The following is a 24,416-nucleotide window of genomic DNA, read 5'->3' as shown; positions in this document are numbered from 1 at the left end:
TGAAGAAACTACCACCACACACTTGGATTCTCATTCATCCGTCGCCCTGCAGTCTTGCAATCTGCTGGAGGGCCTCATCCCGACCAAGCAGATGGGGGGTCTGGTCAACGACAAACACTTGGAGCGCCTCTTCGTCTTTGGCCTCATGTGGAGTCTGGGGGCCCTCTTGGAGTTGGACGACCGAGACAAAATGGAGGGTTTTTTCCGAGAGCACGGCAGCAACATTGATCTCCCCCACACGCAAGAAGGAGAAACTATGTTTGAATACATGGTTGGGACAGATGGTACGTTCATAAAATATGGCTTCTAAAGGCGAGATATCATTGATAATTGAAGTGCTTGTTTAGCTGAATTGTAGAAATAGTTGGAACTCTGCATTGCATTGCCTCTCCAGGCTTCTTCTTTTCCTTTCGGCTTGTCCCGTGCGGGGTCACCACAGCGTGTCATCTTTTTCCATCTAAGCCTATCTCTTGCATCTTCCTCGATAACACCCGCTGTCCTCATGTCTTCCCTCACAACATCAATCAACCGCCGAAGTCGACTCTCTCGAACCTTGTCTCCAAAACATCCAACGTTGGCTGTCCCTCTAATGAGCTCTTTTCTCACTCCGAGCAAGAACCTCAACATCTTCATTTCTGCCACTTCCAGTTCTGCTTCCTGTTGTTTCTTCACTGCTACCGTCTCTAATCCGTACATCATGGCCAGCCTCACCACTGTTTCATAAACTTTGCCCTTCATCCTCGCCTGTCCACCCATCAAGTGAAATCCATTTATTCATTCTTTACACCGCTTATCCTCATTATGACTGTAGGTGAGCTGAAGCCTATTCCAGCCGATAAGTGGGGTACACTCCAATCCAGTCACAGCCATCAAGTGACACATTTGATGAAGAAGAACAAAATGTGTCTGGGGAAAACAACAAATATTTGGAAACATTTGAAAATATTCCAAGAATTGCAAATATTACACAGCCATGTAAACCTTTAGTTAGCTGCCTTTTTCCAGCCATCCATTCTATATTCTGCTTATCCTGCTCAGGATGGTTGGCAGTTGGAGGCTATCCCAGATAAATTCGGGGAAAAGGTGGTCTACACTCTGGACTAGTTGCCAGTTAGTCCAAGGGCAGATCCAGAGATGGAAAACTGTTACTTTCACGTCCTCACTCACCAAAGACCAGGGAACGTAGCACTCAGTTAACCGCTGTATTGCTTATTCTCATGTGCAGTTGTGGCTTATTTACTTGAGGCAGTCCGCCACGCAAAATAGAAATACATTTTTAAGGATAGTTCTTAAGACATAGCTGTTTTCATTGCATTATCAGGGCAGTGGTGCCACTGGAACATGCATGTAGGGGAGTACGAGTATCCGACAGATCACGTGCCAGACTACGGCGCCATCCTGGTTCCCAATGTAGATAACACCAGGACGGCTTTTTTGCTGGAAACGATTGCCTCGCAATACAAGGTGAATTGCGGTTTGTTTGAAACTGTGGAAAGATACAGACTGTATGTATTCATTTGGAAAAACCCTTTTGTAGGCTGTCTTGCTTATTGGCGAGCAAGGGACGGCCAAGACGGTGATGATTAAAAGCCATGCCAAGAAATTTGACCCTGAGACAGACCTGTTTAAGTCACTCAACTTCTCCTCTGCCACAGAGCCCATTATGTTTCAGGTGGTATGACAATTAAATATTGTTTCCGAAATGAGGAATGACGGAGTTTTGGTTAACAAGTACGTGTTTGTTGCGACAGCGCACTATCGAGAGCTACATAGAGAAGAGAATCGGGAGCACTTATGGACCCCCCGGCGGGCGCAGGATGTCGGTCTTTGTTGATGACATCAACATGCCGCTTGTCAACGAATGGGGAGATCAGGTGCGTCTCTGTCGACAAGAAGACCTATGATTAAGATTTTTTGTTGAAAACTGCTGGAAAAGGTTGCAATACTATCTCTAAGAATTCTTGATGTGCATCAGTCCATGGTTTGACACATTTAGAGAAAGCTCAGCACGGCCAATGAGCAAAAGCACAGAATGGTCAATGAGGTAAAAAAAAAGGGACCTCATAATGTCAGCTGAAGACTTACAGAAATCACCAGCACAAACACAAAAAAAATCAAATAAAATTACATGGATGTTTTTGTCTAAAGGTAGAAAATACTCAAACTAGCCTTTTTTTTTAAACTTCTGTCTTTTACTCAATGGCTTAGAGTCTTGGCCACTTTTTTTTACAGGAAAAATCGTGCAAATAGTGAGCATATTATTACTAATAACTGTTCGCCCATCATCTAATTTTTTTTTAACTTTCGAGTCTTATTTTCTAGTCTTCTCTTAAAGTATAAATTTTGGGCTCATGAATTTGTTGCAGATCACCAACGAGATAGTCCGGCAAATGATGGAAATGGGCGGAATGTACAATCTGGACAAACCGGGTGACTTCATCACCATCGTGGACGTGCAAATGCTCGCTGCCATGATTCACCCTGGCGGCGGGCGAAATGACATCCCGCAGAGGCTCAAGAGGCAGTTTACCGTCTTCAACTGCACCCTGCCTTCCAATACCTCCATTGACAAGATTTTCGGTAAGTATCGTCCTTCAAAACGACACTTTTAATATGACCTCTTTTTTTTTTTTTTATGATTGTCCCATTGTATGTGACGCGCAGGTGTGATCGGCTGTGGCTATTTCCACGAATGCAGGAAGTTCAAGGCAGATATAACAGCTATGGTGAGGAAGCTCGTGTCTGCTGGGAGGATTTTATGGCAGTGGACCAAGGTAATTTCTTTGGGAAATGCTATTATTTTGGAAGGAAATTAAATGAAGTGATGCATTAGAGCAGGGGTGCTCAATGCGTCGAGTTGATCGCGAGGCAGTCTTGGTCGATCGCGGGATGACGTGCCCCAAAAAAAAAAAAAAAAAGACGTCAGCCAATGTTCTCTCTAAACTGTGCGCGTGTGCAATTGTGCACCGCTGATGCGGTCTCTTTGTAGTCATTTTGCAATATGATTCAATGAGTGAGGGATGGCTGGTTGTTACATCCAATGGCACAATTCACATACGCACTGTAAAAAATGAAAAGAAGCCACTGGTATCTTTTAAGCAACACACGGAACCTTCTCTAACAACGCCTGCTGCTCTGCCACACTCTTTATTTTTCCTAGTTTACCTTAAAACCCCCCCCCCCGCCCCCTTAAAGACGTACACTCATTATTACAAATATTACAGTATTTACGCAGCCCATCAATGTGTTTTAGTTAGCAACACAGTCTGGGCAACATAGAGCAAAGACGTGCGAGACATGCTGCTTATGTCTACTTTCGATATTAATGGAAAAAGTTAAAGAAGAAATGTAATTGTTTTAAGATGCAATGACTGTAGAGTATGTGAATAATCGAAGAAAATGTGGTTAAACTGGATGAGATTTTCTTTTTTCCAAGAAGGAAAAGTCTGGTCTGAAGCCAATGTAGAAAGTGCAAAATGAGCCTGATCCAGGATGAAAGCACAGACAATACACTGCACAGAAAGCTAATTCAGGATTTTAGATATAGGAGGCAAAATAACAACCTTAAAACGGTTTGGGAGCACCAATCTCCAATTGCCCACCATCCCACGCTTCGTAGGTAGCTCGCGAAAGGCTGGCTGCTTGAAAAGTAGATCTTGGGGTGAAAAAAGTCTGGGCACCCCTCCATTAGAGTGATTCTCAAACAGTGTTAAGCGGTGTCCCTATTGTGGTAAGCAAATCAATTACTGAATTACACTTGTCATTTACATTACCGTGGCTTAACCTGTGTTAAGCCATTTGAGTACATTTAGGTTGAATTTAACTTTTATGTGCAATAATTTAAGCGTTAGGTAATTTTTTTCTCTGTTGAGGGGTAGGGTCGTGTTCAAATCGAGCATTATGCGATACACTTTCTGAATTCAAACTGCCTTGTTTTTTATTTATTTTTGGGTCTTCTAACTGCTGTTTTATAGAGTTGGTCATTATTGTGCTACTTGGGAGAGCAAAGTGCTTTTACTGATGTAACTTGGTGTAAAAAAATGTAAGAACCCCCGATGTACTGCATATGTGTACAATAGATAAAGATGCTGCCCACGCCTTCCAAGTTCCACTACATCTTCAACTTGCGAGACTTGTCCAGGATCTGGCAAGGAATGCTGAAGGTGGAGGCCGAGCAGTGCAACGACTTCAAAACACTCATTGCCCTCTTCAAGAGCGAATGTACGCGAGTCGTCGCTGACAGGTACGCAGAAAAACTAGGGAATACTCACACCAGATAATTCCCCCATTTGGCTCGCGTGTGTGCACTGATGATCCCTACTCCGGATTTGGGAGGCTTAAACATGTGAACTCCAGCCTAGATGTGTCAGTCACTGTAATATGATCGTTCTTCACGATAACGCCACTGCACAATGGAAACATTTAGTCCAAAAACGTGAAATAATATACAAAGTAAAAAAAAATCCCGATCATAAGCAGGTCAAGTTATTTACTTCATGATATCCCCAGCTTGCATAATATAAATTAACACAACTAGAACTAGAACATCCATCAATTTTCTGAGCCGCATATCCTCACAAGAGTCACGGATGTGCTGGAGCCTATCCCGGATATGGGGTACACTCAACTGTTTGGCCACAAATTGCAGGGCACATAGAAACAAGCATTCGCACACACATTCATTTCTATGTGAAATTTAGAGTCTTCCTTGAACCCCCAATGCACGTTTTTGGGATGTGGGAGGAAACCGGAGTGGCCGGTGAAAATCCATTCAGGCATGGGGAGAACATGCAAACTCCACAAAGGCGGGGACGGGATTTTAACCCACGTCCTCAGAACTGTGAGGCAGACAGTCTAACCACCATTCCATCAGAAATAGACCATAATATAAAAAAATCCAGGGCACATGCATCCAATATACATGTCCTGTATGATTAATGCACCTCTCACCAGTGATTGGTGATAATCTCCAACTTGGACAATAAAAATAAACAGAACGATGAGAAATTATTCAGAACGATGAGAAATTATTCAGTCACACGTCCTCTGGATGCTCAGTTAGTTACAGAAAGGGACATACGCAGTGTTTACTATCATATAATTGATAACTCTCACCAGTTATTCATGATATTTGCCACTTAACACAATAGAAATAAACACTGTAGTGAGAAATAAACCACAGTCAAATGAATGCACGCATGTACAGCATGTCCTGTGACGGATCATTTCGACTGTTATGGATAATTAGCAGGTAGCACAAGAACACGACTAAAAATGATCCATATGGTTAAAAAAAAGGTCACAGTCACGTACAATGTAATCAATGCGGTTACTTTCACTCGTTATTTATGATAACAGCCATTTCACACAATAAATAAATAGATGTAGAAATGAATTAAGTAGAAATGATACCTCAATGTAATGTATCCAGCCGGACATCTTTTGCCATTGTTCACATATTTCAATACAAATCTAAAGATAGACAACATTTTTAAGATTATATCGGGCTGTATTTTGAGAACGTCAAATTGAAAACGTTTTTGTTTTCAATTGGCTGAAATTGTCACTCGTCTTTCAAGGTTCATTTGTCCAGAGGACAAAGACTGGTTTGAGAGCTCCATAACCCGCGTGGTCAAAGAGCACGTCGACCCCAGCCTCGTCGGGGTGATCCACAAGGAGCCGTACTTTGTCGACTTCCTGCGAGAGGCTCCCGAACCGACCGGAGAGGAGGACGAAAACGCTTGCTTCGACGCCCCGAAAATTTACGAGCTGGTACGGGAAAAACTCCCACTCGCTATACGCCGGTTTTGTTTCCGCCGATGGTTTATGCTTAAGGAATCGTTCCGTCAGGTGCCCACATTTGCGTTCCTCGAGGAGAAGCTGCGGTTCTATCAGGCAAAGCACAACGACGAAGTGAGGGGCTCGCACATGGACTTGGTGTTCTTCACAGATGCCATGACTCACCTTGTCAAGGTCAGAGGAAGTCCACATACACACAGGTGGCAGAAGTACTAACACTCGTCTGCCCTTGTAAAAATACACATACACTACTTTTGTTCTGATAAAAGTTGAAGTACTGATTCAACAGCTTCACTTAAATAGAAGTCATTTTTGACTGAATGTTCTTAAAGTATTAATGTGTATATAATACCCATTTCTATAATTTTGCACCAAAAAATTGTCTCCCTCTTTTTTTAAGGTGCATTGTGCTCATACCCAGAAAAAAGAAATATCACAGGACTTGCTAACAAAACAACATGTTCACATGGCTTTGCTAATCTTGTGAAATTGTCAAATGTCAAAATCCAAAATGAAATGAATGTTAACTGAAAGAATTTAAGGTACCTTACCTCTTTGTGTTTTGCATTTCCTTTTGCAGTAAACAAAAGCTGCAAATACGATGGAATAAATGGCACAATGTCTTGACTATAAATTGTAAGTGCTGAAAAATTCAAACCGTTCTCATAATTTGCGCCATGGATCGGGAATAGCTTGGTTCTGTTTTTCTACCTTATACGACTCAAAGATCAATCGGTCAAACGAAATCTCAACACCATTTGACTTTTTCCTTTAGTCATGTCATGTTATCATCGCGAGAGGTTGAAAGAAGTAACAAGCCAAGTCAAAATGAGGATTTACAAGTAAGGCTATGCTGTATGTAGGATTCAGTATTTGATTGAAATGTAGAGCGTAAAGGTAAAACCTCATTAGAAAAATACTCTAAAAAAGGTACCGGAAAAATCTACTTGAGTACAGTAACAAAGTATTTGTACTTGCTCACTTACCGCCACTGTCCGCACGCGGGATGACGCTTACTGCGGGAACGCATTGCAATTAGCTGACTGTTCTTCCTCCAACAGATCTCACGCATCATTCGCACAGACATTGGCAACGCCTTGCTCGTGGGCGTGGGAGGCTCCGGGAAGCAGAGTTTGACTCGTCTCGCCTCATATATTGCCGGATACGAAGTGAACCAGATCACACTGACCAAGTAAGAAGCAGAGAAAAGATGCAGGTTTCAGCTCGAAAATGCTCTCTGTTATAGTTCCTTATTGCAGTCCTCTTAAAAATGTTAAAATATTTTTCAAACTGAAACTTCTAACAGAGTAATCCATCATGAAACAATGGACAAGTGTTATATTTTTTGGGGTGCAAGTTTATTAAAAGTGAAAACCACCTGGACAAAAAAAAATGTAAATCTTAAATTTGCATAAGCATTCACCCCCTTTGTTTCTTGTATGTTGTTGTTTCTGGAATGGGTTGCATGTTTTTCCGCATTCTACAAAATGATAAAATGCTTTTGTAATATTTTGCGTCGTTCTTAAAAATGGAGGGGAATAAAACCTCAACCGCAGTGGACCCCAGCGTATTTGCAGTTCGACACCCATGGTTTCTGTGGTTTTCTTTTCTCTCTTACTTTTAGTTTGTTGCCTTTTTATTTTTTTTAGGGGGGACCCTAATGTGGAATCTTTTTATTGATGATATATCCCCATTTATTCAAGAAATGTTCCGGTTTGAAAAATATTTTTAGCGATTCAGTTAGAAAGGGCGGCACGATTGGGGCAGCTGTAAAGCGTTGGCCTCACAGTTCTGAGGACCCGGGTTCAATCCCGGCCCCGCCTTTGTGGAGTTTTCATGTTCACCCCGTGCCTGCGTGGGTTTTCTCTGGGCACTCCGGTTTCCTCCCACATCCCAAAAAGATGCAACATTAATTGGACACTCTAAATTGCCCCAAGGTGTGATTGCGAGTGTGGCAGCCAGTTCAGGATTTAACCCGCATCCTGCCCGTTGACAGCTGGGATAGGCTCCAGCTCTCCCGTGACCCTTGTGAGGATAAGCGTCCAAGAAAATGGATGGATGGATGGATGGATTGTTTTGGGTCACTGCAATATGAATGACATATGCCACTCTTTTGTCTCTACCCCTTAGGTCTTACAATATATCTAATTTCATGGAGGATCTGAAAAAGTTGTACAAATCAAGCGGTGCCGAAGGCCGCGGCATCACATTCCTTTTTACTGACAATGAAATAAAGCAGGAGGCCTTCCTGGAGTACCTCAATAATGTTCTCTCCTCTGGAGAGGTGATAATCCATTTTAGCTAAAATATACATCATATAAGATTTTCCATTTGAACTGCCCTGAACACCATCATTCATCTCTGGACAGGTGTCCAACCTTTTTGCAAAGGATGAGATCCAAGAGATAACCCAAAACCTGATCCCAGTGATGAAAAAGGAATTTCCCCGTATTCCACCCACTTTCGACAACCTCTACGACTACTTCATATCGCGGGCGCGAAAGAATCTCCACGTTGTCTTGTGCTTCTCGCCGGTATGTTCCCATAATTTAAAAAAAAAAAAAGTTGCTCAAATAACATGAAGAGTAAAATATTATCTGTATGTGAATATATGAATACATTTACATTTTGTTGATCAATCGTACACACAGGTGGGACCAAAATTCCGCTCCAGGTCTCTGAAGTTCCCCGGCTTGATTTCTGGGTGCACAATGGACTGGTTCGCCCCGTGGCCCGAGGAGGCGCTCGTGGCGGTGGCTCATCACTTCCTGTCAGAATTTCCCGTGGTTTGCTCTTCAGAGGTGAAAGCCTCCATGGTGACCACCATGGGCGTGTACCACCGCAAAGTGTCTGAGACGTGTGAAAGCTACTTCGAACGGTAAGAACCATTTTTGAAGATTTTCATCTGTCCATTTTCTGAGCCGCTTATCCTCACAAGGGTCGCAGGGAGTGCTGGAGCCTATCTCAGCTGTCAACGAGCAGGAGGCGGGGTACACTCTGAACAGGATGCGAGCCAATAGCAGGGCACATAGAAAATGAAAACATTAACATCAACGGGAAATTTTGAATTTTCAATTAATGCATGTTTTTGGGATGTGGGAGGAAACCGGAGTGCCCAGAGAAAATCCACTCAGGTCGGGATTTGAACTTGGGTCCTCAGAACTGTGAGGCAGACACGCTAAGCAGTTGCAGCACACTCTTTCACTCTGATGTATTTCAACTTGATTTTTTTTTCCCGATGTCTGCTGTGAAGTTTGAACACGTGCATTGTTTTGTTTCACAGCTTCAGGAGGAGAACTCACGTCACCCCAAAATCATATCTGTCTTTCATCAGTGGCTACAAGAAGCTCTACCATCAAAACCACGAGCACATTAACACTCTCGCCGAGCGCATGAATGTCGGTGAGCACAATTACCAAAACCGAGACACATTTTTGAACGTGCCAGGAACCGGAAATATCCGGGAATTTGGGTTGAAATGTAGCTACAGATACGTTGTACTTTTGGTTCCCCGAACATTTTAGGATTTGGAACTGAAAGTCACACAAACCAAGAGATCCCAGTACTTAAGATAGAAAAGTATATACAGACAATGGGTACAGCTAGTTCCAGGAATGTTTTTGCAAAAAGTACAGGGATTCATAATTTCTGGAAGCTTAATGTGGCAATACAGCTACAGACACACTGCATACTTTTGGTTCCAGGAATTTTTTAGTCCCTGCAGGTTCAGACAGGATAGGCACATTTGGTTCCAGGAACATTTTACTCCTGGAACCAAATGTTAACAGAACATTTGGTAGAAATGTACATACAGATATTTACACACACACTGACACTAAGAGGACCAAGAAATGGAGGTTGCTAGATAGTAAGGTGGAAATACATCTACAGATAGAATGCTTGCGTTTGGCTACAGGAGTATTTTGGTTCCTGGAACCAAAAGCTCCCAGAACTTTAGATGGAAAAGTGTGTCAGGATTCAGATGGTCATGAAAAACCTACAAAGGTCTCGGGAATTTAAAAAAACATTTTCCAGGTCCTTAGAAAGTTAGAGAATCAAATGTTCTATGAAGTTGTGAAAAGTTGTGTTTTATATACACACACACACCGTATTGCAGGTTTCAGGAAAGTTTTAAGTCACTGATATCGTCAGTACAGAGATCCATAGATTCCTGAACTTTATTTGAGAATGCAGCTGCAGTCACAATGGGTGCTTTGGATTCCAGGGAGATTTTAGTCCCTGGAATCAAATACACCACGAACCAAAGGTTCACAGAACCTCAGGTGGAAAACTCTAGACGGGCACTGGATGTAAGATGATGTGTGGATTTGTCTCTGGAATCAAAAGTGGAGCGATACATAAAACCCAAGAACATGAGGTGGAAATGTGGCTACGTAGATAAAATAAATAGAAGTACTGTAATTCCCAGCCTGCTGAGCGCTAGCGTTAAACTCTTTCTGTGTACCAAGGCTTATAACCAGGTGCGCTAATGCTAGCGGCGTGCCAAAACTAGCTGCGTGCTAACGCCGCATAAACTGTAGGGTCGAAAGCATGTGCAAAAATTGCGGCTTGTAGGCCAGGAATTACAGTAAATGTCTCTTGGCTCTATTAATAAGGTTATTATATATCTTCATGCTAGGTTTGAACAAACTGATGGAAGCTAGCGTGTCTGTGGCAAAGCTCTCCAAAGAGCTAGAAGTCAGTGAGAAAGAGTTGGTTGTGGCCTCTGCCAAAGCTGACAAGGTAAAAAAAAAAAAAGATAAACTCAACTCTTTACAAGAGAGAAACGCCGATTCTGCCATCCCACAAAGATGACACAAGATGTTGTACATTTTAGGTATTAGCCGAGGTGATGATCTCAACTGAGGCAGCCACCAAAATCAAGAACGAGGTCCAGATTGTGAGCGACAAAGCTCAGATGATTGTCAACGAAATCACGGTGGAGAAGGCCATCGCCGAGGAAAAACTGGAGGCGGCCAAGCCTGCGTTGCAAGAGGCCGAAAATGCACTGAATGTCGGTTTCTTTCATATCAATACCAATTCGCTCATGAAGCTTTAGTGTCAGGCAACTTGACCAGTTTATTGCACTATTTACACTGAAGATAAATTTATATCACCATATATTATATGGTATTATATATATATACACCTGACTATAAGGCGCATAATATGTAGTACAGTATTTAACATATACACAAAGCGCACTGTAGGCATGGTGGCGCTCACGAGCCAGTGAGCTCATACTTTGATTTCCACGACGACCGCTGCAAGCAAGTCACCAGTCAACGCGTCATCCTCACCAACGGTGTCACACCAAAGCAAAATCATTCCACCACAGCAAGTAGAAGAGCACAACAAGCAGACAACCAAACAACCAAAACGATGAGCGGAGAAATAATTGACACTAAACGTGCACTTCAAACGCAATTTACATCCAGGTTTAGCGGCGCAAAGCATGCTGGGGTTGCCTCGGTTTCAAGTGTGCTGTTTCAATCAGAAAAAAAAAAAAAATCCAGTCCACTTCAAAGTATGTTCAACGGGATTTGGAATAGTCTATCACGGTCACCCACGCTCACCTGTTCCAGACATATTTTTGAGTGCATTGCCTGATGGTGTGTGTGTTTTTTTTTTTTTTTTAAAATATCTCCCGACAGACCATTAAGCCTGCTGATATTGCCACGGTGAGGAAACTGGCCAAGCCTCCGCACTTGATCATGAGGATCATGGACTGCTGCCTCTTGTTGTTCCAAAAAAAAGTGGAGACTGTCGTGGTGGATCCCAACTTGGGGACCTGTATCAAGCCGTCGTGGACTGATGCTCTCAGGGTGCGTTTGATCCAGATCTATCATTTTTTTCATTTTTCTTTTGGGTTTAACATGTCCGGAATCAGAATGCCTTTATCACTGCATTAAGTACTACAAAACTGGAGCACTCATCCATTAAACTGCTTCATCCATATAACAATCATCTAAAAACACAATCACATCAAGAAGCACATCCCTCACATAAAACGTTAACAATAATTTAAAGGAATAATGTGTTCCTTCCATGTTTTTGACCTTTGTGTTTCTTGGCGTCTTCTTCAGCTGATGGGCAACACGGGTTTCTTGACGTCGCTGCAGCTGTTCAATAAGGATAAGATCAACGAGGAGATGGTGGAGCTGTTGCAGCCCTACTTCGATATGGAGGACTACACCATGGAAAACGCCAAGAAGGTGTGCGGCAGTGTGGCCGGTCTGCTCGCGTGGACCAGGGCTATGGCCACCTTCTACGACATTAACAAGGAAGTGCTGCCGCTTAAGGTAAGCCGAAACCGTCGCTGATGATCATAATGCATGCTTAAAGGTCAAGTGTCATCCCTATAAACATTCCAAAATAGATATTGTAATGAAAAATACATATAACATTATTCACTTCATTGTGTCCATACGAATAAATAAAAATGAGCGTAGAGCGCGTCATCCATGCGCAAAGTTGCGGAAGTGTCATTTGACATCCAAGTGGTCGCCATATTGGCTGGATCTCCTGTCCGTGACGTCACCCCGGAAATTCGCCGTTGAAAACATGCTGTGGCCCCTACTGTGGGAGACGAACACGCCTCTTCTGACACGGAAGCTCTTTTCGAAGAAGAGAACATCACACAACCGAGTGAAGTTACCGGGACAATATTACCCTATCGTTTTGAGCCATATTCAGATGATATGCGATCACAGCCAAACCGCCTCCCTGTCTGATCCACTTCCGCGACGGAGATGAGCCATCGCCTCATTTTCGCCTCCGAGGTGGCTTACAAAGGCGCCGAGCCGGGCCGCTTTACGCTGTTGTCGGAGCATGCGGCTGAGTGCGCCATTGCCAGCAGTAGGCTTCGCCGGTGAGCCAACACGTCAGCGTCCGACGGGTACATCGACACATTTATCACCCTTGTAATACGTACGCAGATCTTTTGTTACATTATGAGAGACGGATTACGTGGTCCGCCCCAAACTATTATTTTTTTTTTTTTGTAGCTATATACACACCTACCTGTCATTCGGAACCCACGAAGCTCTCGTCCTTTGCACCCGTGCAATCCATTTTTCACAACAAACCGGGACTCTTGGAAACTTATGAAGGGTAAATCCATCCTCCCGAGTGTTCGAGCAATATCCAGCAATGCAACGAGCCGGCATTTTGGCTCACACGAAGGAACAACGAGTAACCTTCCCGCAGGTAAAACTCGTAGAAACAAACGAGTCCACTGGAGGGCGCTCCTGCCCCATACGTCACTTCCTGCTTCTTCTCGAAAACAAATCCCTCTGAGGATTTTTATGGCGGGAGTTACAAAAAGCTGTATTCGTCGAAATCATGTTCTGTGGTGAAAAAACAGATGGGTCCATGTCGGCTGCCGTTTTTTCATTAATATATAACATACTAAAAAATCATCCATTTCATGACACTTGACCTTTAAGCTCATTCGAACTTTGCTGAATCATTTTACAGTGTTACAGCTAAAATAAATAAAGGTCAAAGGCATACTCAACGATCCCAACCAGTAACCGCTATCTCATGCAATTTTAACGATTAGCATTTTCTTAATAGCGTGATGGCATTTTCTGAATGTACCGTATGTTGTTTTTTTGTGGCTAGGCAAATCTGGCAATTCAAAGCATGCGCTACGAAAAGGCCAGTGGTGAGCAACTTGCGGCTCAAAAGACGCTGGCCGAGAAGGAAGCCGAGCTCGCCCTGGTGCAGGCGAAAAGTGACGCTGCTAGCAAAGAGAAACAGGTTGGGCCGCTTGACTCTAGAGTTGAACTGTAAAAATCGTGCATACTGCTGACTCGAGAGAAATTCCCATTAGGAATTGCTGGATCGTTCCGAGATGTGTAAGAACAAAATGCAGGCCGCCTCCGATCTCATCGGCGGACTGAGTAATGAGAAAGTCCGCTGGACTCAGCAAAGCAAAGAATTTAAATCTCAGATAAAAAGGTAGGTGGAAATCGTCTTTTTAAATCACAAACACAAAGGAAAAAAGCAGCACCTTAACTTAGTGGTTAGGACGTCCACCTCACAGTTCTGAGGTTGAGGGTTTGAATCTTATCTGTCTTATTTTCTTTTTTTCCTCGGTTAGACTGGTCGGCGATGTCCTGCAGCTCACCGGTTTCCTGTCCTACTGCGGCCCCTTCAACCAGAATTTCCGCGACATGTTGCTGGACATGTGGAAGAACGAGCTGGTGTCCAACAAAATCCCCTTCACGGAAAACCTCAACCTGATCGCCACACTGGTGGACGCTCCTACTGTAAGAGCGAGAAAAATAAGGCCACGGTTTGGATTCATGGGTGGGGGGACAAGAATTTGTGTTTGTCTGTTCTAGATCAGCGAGTGGAATCTTCAGGGGCTGCCCGGAGATGACCTTTCGGTGCAAAACGGGATCATCGTCACCAAAGCGTCAAGGTATCCTCTCCTGGTCGATCCCCAGACTCAGGGAAAGACTTGGATCGCTGCAAAGGAAAAGGCCAATAACCTGCAGGTATGGTTCATTCATCACGACTGCGATTAAAAACCCCAAAACTCACGCCGGGTGTTGTCTGGCTTCTAGATGACGTCCCTCAACCACAAGTTCTTCCGTACGCATTTAGAGGACTCGGTATCCTTGGGCAGGCCGCTACTTATCGAAGATGTGGGCGAGGAACTGGACCCGGCCCTTGACAACATCTTGGAGAAAAACTTCTTCAAGTCTGGCTCTAACTTTAAGGTGATTCCATTTAATGCCAGAATAGGAATTTTATTATTTTTATTTTCTGTGACACCCAATGAGATGGTGTCATTTTGTTGGTTTTCAGTTGTTTCCTTTTTCCTTTTTTTTTTTTGGTATTGGAAATATCCAAATGCCGACTTTAACCTTGTACTCATAGCAAAGGTACTCAGCGAATCGTGAAAATGTGGCCATTCCAATTTAATCTTGTGGATTTTTCGCGTGGAGGTGAAAATCGGAGACAAAGACGTGGATGTGTCCAACAAGTTCCGGCTCTACATCACCACCAAACTGCCAAATCCGTCGTACACTCCGGAAGTGAGCGCCAAGACGTCCATCATTGACTTCACGGTCAACTTGAAAGGTCTGGAGGACCAGCTGCTGGGCCGCGTCATCCTCGCTGAGAAAAAGGTGTGTGTGTCCATAGTTCAGCATGGATATTTGTTATTAAATTTTGAAGTATTCTTCTTGTTTTTCTTTCGGCTTGTCCCGTCAGGGGTCGCCACAGCATGTCGTCTTTTTCCTTCTAAGCCTATCTAGTGCATCTTCCTCCCTAACACCCACCGTCCTCATGTCCTCCCTCACAACATCCATCCACCTTTTGTTCGGTCTTCCTCTCGGGCTTTTGCCTGGCAGCTCCATCCTCAGCACCTTTCTACCAATATACTCACTCTCTCACCTCTGGACATGTCCAAACCATCGAAGTCTGCTCTCTCTCGCGCTAGTATTCTATTAAATAAGTTGAAAAAAAAAAAACTCAGCGGGCACCTCTCCAAAATCTCCACTTGTATGCCATCAAGACCGACTGTCTTTCCATTTTTGATCCTGTTCGGTGTCTTTCTAGCTTCCCCCTTACTAATCATAAATTTTGAAGCATTCAACTTTTGAAAATGTTTTATCTTTCATCAAAAAACAAGGAAAGTGTCACAATGTTTGAAAACTTCTGTTTGAACTGATAAGAACGTGTCTTCAGCTCTTGTGACACTCTTGACAGGAACTGGAGAACGAGAGACTGAAACTAATTGAGGATGTAACGTCCAACAAGAGGAAGATGCAGGAGCTGGAGGACAACCTGCTGTACAAACTTAGCACCACGAAAGGTCCCAAATCCATCCCGTGAATTCTCGTCCGTCAGGGGTCGCATACTTTCGGGGACGCTTCCCGTCCTCGTGCTCCACAGGTTCTCTGGTGGACGACGACTCCATGATCGGCATCTTGAGCACCACCAAGCAAACGGCCGCCGAGGTGAGCGTCAAGCTGAGCGTCGCGGCCGAGGCGGAGGAGAAGATCAAAGCGGCGCAGTCCGAGTACCGTGCGGTGGCGTGCCGAGGCAGCATCCTTTACTTCCTCATCACCGAGATGAGCATGGTCAACGTCATGTACCAGACCTCGCTCAGTCAGTTCCTCAAAATCTTCGACATTTCGCTGGCAAGGTAAAGTCGCTTCTTTCTTGTCAGGGAGGGGCCGTCGCCCTCCTTTCCCCCTGGTCCGTTAATATTTTTGGATCGTGAACGTGAATTTCGCAGGTCGGAGAAGTCGGCCAAAACGACCAAACGGATCGCCAACATCATCGAATACTTGACGTTCGAGGTGTTCAGGTACACGGTGCGAGGGCTGTACGAGAATCATAAGTTCATCTTCACGATGCTCATGGCCCTCAAGATCGACCTGCAGAATGGCAGAATACAGCACAGCCAATTTCAGACTCTTATCAAAGGTATTGCTCAGAAAAAGAAGGTTATTTTGGGGGTTTTCATTCACATTGTTTTTCAGTTTTCAGAAAACACGTCGTTTTCATCATATTTTTTTTCTTTCTTACCAGAGAGAGAATAGGATGTTTCATTTTATGGTTGCTTCTCTCCACATTTAGAAATTAAACATCTATACCCTTATACATAAAATATTGTTGTTTTTTTATTTTGTGGCAGTATATTATATTTCTTATGAAGGGTTACGCGTGAGCACGAGCCACATTTCTAGATTGGAAGAAAAAAGTAAGCTTCCAGGGCTTTAGTCCAGTGCTTTTCCTCCAGGTGGCGCCGCACTGGACCTAAAGGCGTGCCCGCCGAAGCCCTTCAGCTGGATCCTCGACATCGTGTGGCTGAACCTCGTGGAACTGAGTAAACTGCCGCAGTTTTCGAGCATCCTCAATCAGGTCAGCTTTCTTGCGATTCACGGCTTTCGATTCCGCGAGGGTCTCGTCACGCCGCGTTGCTCGTTCCGTGTTGCAGGTGGGCAAAGGTGGCAAGCATTGGAAAGTGTGGGCCAATGGAGATGCCCCGGAGGAAGGTGTCATCCCAGATGGTTACAACAATCTAGACGTCTTCAGTAAACTCATGCTGATCAGGTATCACAATGCAACTTTGTCTTTTTTCATCCATCCATCCATCCATCCATTTTCTGAAATGCTTATCCTCACAAGCGTTGCGGGAGTGCTTGAGCCTATCCCACCTGTCATCGGCTAGGAGGCGGGGTACATCCTGGACTGGTTGCCAGCCAATCGCAGGGCACATAGAGACAAACAGCCGCACTCACAATCACACCTCGGGGCAATTTAGAGTGTCCAATCAATGTTGCGTGTTTTGGGGGTGTGGGAGGAAACCGGAGTGGCCGGAGAAAACCCACGCAGGCACGGGGAGAACATGCAATCGCCACACAGGCAGGGCCGGGATTCGAACCCCGATACTCAGAACTGTGAGGCCAACATTCTGACCAGTTCTTCCACTGTGTAGCCCTTTTTGTTAATTTTGTGGAGTAAAATTATTTATTTTTTTAAACCCCTAACGAGACAAGCTGAAAAAAAGTGGTGGTTTGGACTGTTCTGGTCTCTGCGTCATTACATATCCGTTTATATTTATATTTATATAGCGTGTTGAAAGCGTTTTGGTTCCCTCGGCAGGTCCTGGTGTCCGGACCGCACCTTGGCTCAGGCCAGGAAGTACGTGGGGGACTCCATGGGGGCCAAGTTTGCCGAGCCCGTCCTGCTGAACCTGCTGGGCACGTGGGAGGAGAGCGACATCCGCACGCCGCTCATCTGCTTCCTCTCCATGGGCTCGGATCCCACCAACCAAATAGAAGCCCTCGCCAAGAAGCTCAATATCGGTGAGCAATTATTTTTTTTTTTTTTCTTTATGCCGGACTCCCCCAGTGTCACTGTCTTGTGGCGTCTCCCAGGATGTAGGTCGATCTCCATGGGGCAAGGGCAAGAGGTGCACGCAAGGAAGCTCGTCAGTATCTCCATGGCAGAGGTATGAAAATAATAATACTGTGGATCAAATTCAACCAAAGAATGCTCTATAATTTGAATTTATTACAGTACTTTGTTTCATTTGATAGCTATATCAATGATTTTAGAATTATTTGATCCTAATAGTACTTTTTTCCCATTCCTGACTTCATTTCAAGTGCTTTCTTTAAAATGTATTTTCCCACTCCCAAATCATGTTGATTAAACAAAAAGCTAAGCAAATGTGTTTGTATCGCGGATTTCATAAATGGCTTTTAATTGCAAGAAATATGACTAAAAAGTGGAAGTACTCTACAACACATAAGAAAGTTTTTAATCTGGGTTTGGGGCTGACGTCACCTCTGTTGGCAATGTATACCATTTTTTTTTTTTTTTTTTATGCTTGCTTTGGACTCTGCACACCATTATTAGAACTTAGTCAGTCGATCTCAGAGCCCTACTGAGTTTGTATTCCACTAGCCTTTTTTTCATGTACTGTAATTTCCGGCCAGGGACTTTTTTGACACGCTTTCAACCCTGCGGTTTTTGCGGTGACGCGGCTAATTTGTGCATTTTTTCTGCCGGCCGCAAGGGGGCACTCGAGCGGAAAACGTAAGCGTGATACCGGTGGAATATATGTGCAGAGGAACTGACTTTTACAGGTCCGGCCCTGTTAGCGCTGCGCTAACGTGTTACTGCCGTGATTTTTACCGCTATGTTTTTTTTTTTTTACTGGCCCCGTTAGCGTTAGCACGGCGGTGTTAGCATTGAGCTCTCTGTGTACTGTCTTTGTAAATATCTCGTGTTTCACTGTGGCTTTCAGTGTGGCCAATTGCGGCTTTTACACAGCTGCGGCGTATGTATGTACCAAATGGTATTTCCTTTACAAATATCCTGGGTAAGGTTTATAACCAGGTGCGCTCCGTAGGTCAGGAATTACGGTATTCGTGTATTCATTCAGCCCTAACCTTTATAAACTTCAAATACAAAGCAAAGAGAACTACATGTGTTTACGTAAACCGCACAACATTGACAAACACTAGCTTAGTGCTCACAACACAAAGCAAAAAGCCATAGAAGAACTCGAACTACAAATGCGCTTCAGATGAATGGAAGCCGTTCTTTTTTCAGTGCGCTCTTACGCCCCGGTGTATTTGACGTTCTCATCTAACCCTACGTTGATGCTCGCAGGGGGGTTGGGTGCTCCTGCAGAACTGTCACTTGGGCCTGGAGTTCATGGACGAATTGTTGGAGACCGTCACAGTCACAGAGACCGTCCATAAAACCTTCAGGGTGTGGGTCACCACAGAGCCACACGACCTCTTCTCTATCACACTCCTACAGGTGGCCGTTTTATTTGAAATACCTCCCTTTGGACCTCCTTGTTTCAAAACTGCATAATTTTGTGTTTATGTATTTCAAATATTAGCAGTCGAAGATCTTGTCATGTACAATTTTTTTTAGAAAGATGACTCTTGATTTTACACTGTTTAAGAAATGTCACAACACTTATTTGGGAACGTGTGTCCTTTTAGTCCTCTATCAAGTTTACCAACGACCCGCCACAGGGACTTCGCGCCAGCTTGAAGCGAACTTTCGTGAGCATCTCGCAAAACCAGCTGGAAGTCAGCAACCTGCCCACGTGGAAGCCGCTGCTTTACGGCGTGGCCTTTCTGCACTCTGCCGTACAGGTACCATGCTCAGTTATGTGCAAAGAGGGAAGGAAGCTTTATTTAACCAAGAAATGGCTTGTAAGTTCTAAAGCAGAGATTTTGAAAACTTTTGACGTCAACTACTACCGTAATTTCCGGCCTATAAGCTGCGACTTTTTTCACACGCTTTCAACCCTGCGGTGATGCGGCGGATTTGTGCATTTTTTCCAACATTCGCAAGGGGGCACTCGAGCGGAAAAGGTAAGAGTGAGACCGGTGGAATATATGTGCCGAGGAAGTGACTTTTACCGGTCCGGCCCTGTTAGCGCTGCGCTAGCGTGTTAGTGCCGTGTCTCAAGTGATTTTTACCGGTATTTTTTTTCATAAATGGCCCTGTTTGCGTGACGCTACCTTTAGCATTAGCGTGGCGGCATTAGCGTTAGCGCGGAAGCACTAGCCTTAAACTCTCTGTGTACTGTCTTTCTTTCTAAATATCTCGTGTTTCAATGAGGGTTTCAATGTGGGCACTTGTGACTTTTACATGGCTGGAGGCTACTTATGTACCAAATGGTATTTCCTTTACAGATGTACTAGGTGAGGCTTACAACCGGGTGCGCTGTGTAGGCCAGGAATTACGGTACCTAAAAATAGTTGTCTCCTGAAGCACCATCAGTGCACTTTTCACAAATGCATTTGAATAAATAAACACAATTTTTTTAATATAAATTATTTGATAAATAAATGAAAAAACATGGCAGGTCAACATTCAAGAGTGGCTCGACTACCTTGTTTTCCGCCGTTCACGTACTATCGGGAAATGATTGGGGCACGCTATTTTGCCCCAGCTATCTCAAAACTACTGCTGGGTAGCTAACAAGGCTAAACACGATGCAAAGTTCGCGTTGTCCCCAGTGTAACAGTATAATAAACTACACTTGTAACAATTATTGTTATCACAAAGGGAGGACAAAGTAGTGAACAGGAGGAGGATTGTGACATAGTCGCCAAACACCAACTATAAGTAATTGGGTGATTCAATACATTTGTCACATAGATCTGGCTGTAACCACGTTACAGCATAGTATTAACAACTTTGAACTGCTAAATAATGAGCAAATTAATTGATAAAGAAAAGTTGTTGACATGTTGAGTTCATGGTCACAGGAACGGCGTAAATTTGGCCCGCTGGGATGGAACATTCCATATGAGTTCAACTCTGCAGACTTCACAGCTAGCGTGGAGTTTGTGGAAAGACACTTGGATGACTGCGGGCCCAGAAAGGTGAGCGCATACACACACACACACACACACACACACCACACTTATCCGGACCACCTTTTTTTGCCCCAACATCTTCCCTCACTCAGGATGTCTCCTGGGTGACGCTGCGCTACATGCTAGCTGAAGTGCAGTACGGAGGCAGGGTCACTGATGACTATGACAAACGGCTGCTCAAATGTTTTGCCCGGGTAAGGAACCCTTTTAACCTTTGACCATGCCTGTAAATACGAGGGGTTGGCAATGTCACGATGACTGCGTGAGTTGAACGTCACCTTGGCAAAATGGAATGTAACGACTGCAAGGACTCGCCTCATAAAGCCGCATTCGCTATTCATTTTTACAGTCATGAAGTGATTATGACTACCAAATCAGAAGGGAATCTATACATTGTACTATTCCGAAATACTAATCTAACAAATGAAAAATCCCATTTGATTATTTGAAAACTATCGATTAAACCGATAAGAGAGGATACCAGTATGTTTTGGCTGCCGTTTCTCCACACAAATTTTTAGTTTAGTATGTATTGTATATGTAGTATGGGCTTACTTTAACCAGGATCCCTCGACGTACCTTGGCCTCAGGTAGACTCTGTGGTCTGTTTTGTAGTCCTCATTGCCATAAATCCTCGGGAACCGTACCAAGGTTCTACCTTTGTTTTTGTTATTCATCCCATTATTATTCCATTATTCTTCATGTATTTCTTTCATTTCCCCGGTTTATTTTGTATTTGTTCATTTATTTCAAATTTTTTAAATGTAAGGCTTGCTAAAAAACACAACTGCAAAATCAAAGTACAGTTTTATTTGATTGTATTTATAATCAATTATAATTTTGTAAACCAACAATACACTTTTTTAATTGTATCCATGTTTTCATGGTACCTATTTATTAGAATTTTTCTATTGTAATTAATATTTTTTAAATTGTATTTATTTTTGTTCTTTATTCATTAAAATGTTCCCATTTTTACTACAGTATTTCTACAGTCGTTGCATTCATTAGATTTTTTTCATTTTTTGCACATTTCTTCCCATTTAATTTTAAATTGCATTTCTGCGTATTTATTTATTGGAATTGTATCAAGTTCCTCCTTTTAATTATTTTTTCTTACAATGTTTCCCTGTGACAGGTGTGGTTCAGTAAAAAAATGTTGGACCCATCCTTCTGTTTCTACACCGAGTACCAAATCCCCATCTGTAAAACCATTGAGGAGTATGTGGAATATATTCAGGGCTTGCCTGCTGTGGACTCCACGCAAGCCCTCGGGCTGCACCCCAACGCTGACATCGTGTAAGTTTTTCGAAAAGTTACCTTTTTCTGAAATGAAATAAAATGGAAAAGAATACACCGTAATTCCCGGCCTACAGAGCGCACCTGGTTACGAGCCTCACCGAGTACATTTGTAAAGGAAATACTATTTGGTACATACATACATACGCTGCAGCTGTGTAAAAGCCGGAAGTGCCCACATTGAAACTGACATTGAAACACGAGATATTTACAAAGAAAGACGGTACACAGAGAGTTTATTGCTAGTGCCGCCGCACTAATACTAACGCTAGCACCTCCACACTAATAGGGCCAGTTAAAAAAAACATATTGGTAAAAATCACTGAGACACAGCACTAACACGCTAGCGCAGCGCTAAAAGGGCCGGACAGGCAAAAGTCACTCCCTCGGCACATATATTCCACCGGTCTCACTCTTAGCTTTTGTGCTCCAGTGCCCCCCTAGCAGACGTTAGAAAAAAATGCACAAATTAGCCGCATCGCCGCATAAACCGCAGGGTTGAAAGCGTGTGGAAAAAAGTTGCAGCTTATAGGCTGGAAAATACGGTCCCCATTCGTCGTCCATCCGTCTTCTTCCGCGTAGCCGCGGTTGTTGTAGGGGCAGTAGCAACAATACAATACAGTAAGATAAAGATGTAATAAAAAGATACATGTTTACAATCCAGAGTAAAAATACATCAAATTAAAACAAGTAGAATATTACATTTTTAAATAAAAATACAATGCAATTGACAATAAAGAAAAAAAAAAACGTGTCTGTTGTGGGATGTTTTCCATCAGCTACCAGAGAAATACTTCCGCCGAGGTGCTCGACACCATCACCAACATCCAGCCCAAGGAGAGCGGCGGTGGGTCGGGGGCCACCCGAGAGAGCATCGTGTACGCCATGGCCGAGGACATGCTGGACAAACTGCCGCGTGACTACATACCTCACGAGGTGGGGATTGCGTTCCCGGCAAACGTCAGCGTCGGCGCTGAAGTCGTCGTTCAACTGCGCATGTTTGCCGGCGTCAGGTCAGAGCCAATCTGAAGAAGATGGGGGCCCTGAACCCCATGAACATCTTCCTGCGCCAGGAGGTGGACCGCATGCAGAGGATCATCTCTGTGGTCCGCAGCACTCTGGTGGATCTCAAGCTGGCCATCGAGGGCACTATCATCATGAGCGAGGTTGGTCCACAACTTCTTTTTTTGTACCGATTTGTACTGCAGACTTGTGGTGACCTGTTGCAGTTCATGGCAAATGAAAGTACACCTTGAAGAAGAAACAAGGCAGTATGGGCTAAAAAGTGACGTTTCTCTGCCGAGTACACGACATTGTGGCGGGTCCACGATGAGGGTGTTTAAGTGTCTTGGTAGGTGCTGATGGTTGACACTTGGCACTTGGCCCAACCCAGGTCGTCCTCTGGGAGGGTACAATAATCCTGATCTTGGATTCTGTGTTTCTGATCCACCGCAGAGTTCAAGAGGGCTCAGCAGTTAACAAGTCGTCATTAAAAGATCTCTTCCATAACACTCCAATTAAAATCTTTAATAAATGCAGATTAAGGCGCGATTCAACATATCATCTGATACTGTCTTTTCCTCACAGACCCTGCGTGATGCCTTGGACAACATCTTTGACGCCCGCGTGCCCAACCTCTGGCGGAAGCTCTCGTGGGAGTCCACCACTATCGGGTTCTGGTTCACCGAGCTCCTGGACAGGAACCGGCAATTTTACACCTGGGTGTTTACCCGGCGACCCAAAACCTTTTGGATGACCGGTTTCTTCAACCCACAGGGTGAGTATTTTAAAAACTGCTGTAGATGACACATCAGGATTTGTTAACATTTCATGTAAAAATCACAATTTTTGGACAAATGTGTGGATTTGTCTTTGACTTTAAAATCCATTTTCTTTGCCGCTTAGCCTCACGAGGGTCGCAGGGAGCGCTGGAGCTTATCCCAGCTGTCAACGGACAGGAGGCGGGGTACACCCTAAGCTGGTTGCCAGACAATCGCAGGGCACATTGAGACAAACAGCCACACTCCCAATCACACCTTGGGGCAATTTAGGGTGTCCAATGAATGTTGCGTGTTTTTGGGATGTGAGAGGAAACCGGAGTGCCGGAGAAAACCCACGCAGGCACGGAGAAAACATGCAAACTCCACACAGGTGGGGCCGGGATCGAACCGGGTCCTCAGAACTGTGAGGCCAACGTTTTACCATCTGAACCACTGTTCCACCCGACTTTAAAATCATATTTTTAAAATAAAAATGGTGATTCATTAACAATACAGACAGAATAATTAGCAAGCACATCAACAGCTAGCATGTACACAGTCATGAACCCTTGTTACATGAATGTCTCGTATTTGTGTTTGAAATATTTAATACAACAAAACACCTTGACCAGCCCCATCAATAGTTAGCTAGCATAGTGATTAATATCGCATT

The 24,416-nt window shown here is 43.9% G+C and overlaps 1 protein-coding gene across 1 annotated transcript in view; it reads left to right on the top strand.

Annotated features, from left to right (window-relative positions):
* LOC133510447 (dynein axonemal heavy chain 8-like) overlaps positions 1–24,416 on the top strand; it is a 53,443-nt gene that overhangs the window by 25,135 nt on the left and 3,892 nt on the right. Inside the window, 39 exon segments of the mRNA XM_061838343.1 lie at positions 53–284; positions 1,322–1,464; positions 1,538–1,672; positions 1,752–1,874; positions 2,367–2,580; positions 2,665–2,774; positions 4,080–4,243; positions 5,580–5,772; positions 5,851–5,973; positions 6,861–6,991; positions 7,930–8,083; positions 8,169–8,333; positions 8,451–8,677; positions 9,083–9,201; positions 10,439–10,542; positions 10,637–10,813; positions 11,454–11,624; positions 11,886–12,101; positions 13,426–13,563; positions 13,637–13,764; positions 13,907–14,075; positions 14,151–14,306; positions 14,376–14,531; positions 14,760–14,942; positions 15,526–15,631; positions 15,712–15,964; positions 16,058–16,248; positions 16,565–16,686; positions 16,763–16,878; positions 17,431–17,633; positions 17,706–17,779; positions 18,949–19,101; positions 19,293–19,448; positions 20,574–20,690; positions 20,777–20,878; positions 21,823–21,983; positions 22,763–22,919; positions 22,997–23,149; positions 23,571–23,760. Of these exon segments, the coding sequence (XP_061694327.1) occupies positions 53–284; positions 1,322–1,464; positions 1,538–1,672; positions 1,752–1,874; positions 2,367–2,580; positions 2,665–2,774; positions 4,080–4,243; positions 5,580–5,772; positions 5,851–5,973; positions 6,861–6,991; positions 7,930–8,083; positions 8,169–8,333; positions 8,451–8,677; positions 9,083–9,201; positions 10,439–10,542; positions 10,637–10,813; positions 11,454–11,624; positions 11,886–12,101; positions 13,426–13,563; positions 13,637–13,764; positions 13,907–14,075; positions 14,151–14,306; positions 14,376–14,531; positions 14,760–14,942; positions 15,526–15,631; positions 15,712–15,964; positions 16,058–16,248; positions 16,565–16,686; positions 16,763–16,878; positions 17,431–17,633; positions 17,706–17,779; positions 18,949–19,101; positions 19,293–19,448; positions 20,574–20,690; positions 20,777–20,878; positions 21,823–21,983; positions 22,763–22,919; positions 22,997–23,149; positions 23,571–23,760 (6,085 nt within the window).

The sequence above is a fragment of the Syngnathoides biaculeatus genome, chromosome 13, assembly GCF_019802595.1.
Source record: "Syngnathoides biaculeatus isolate LvHL_M chromosome 13, ASM1980259v1, whole genome shotgun sequence".
In the NCBI taxonomy this organism is placed as follows: domain Eukaryota; kingdom Metazoa; phylum Chordata; class Actinopteri; order Syngnathiformes; family Syngnathidae; genus Syngnathoides; species Syngnathoides biaculeatus.
The sequence above is the reverse complement of the archived record's forward strand: the minus strand, read 5'-3'. Positions and strand labels throughout refer to the sequence as shown.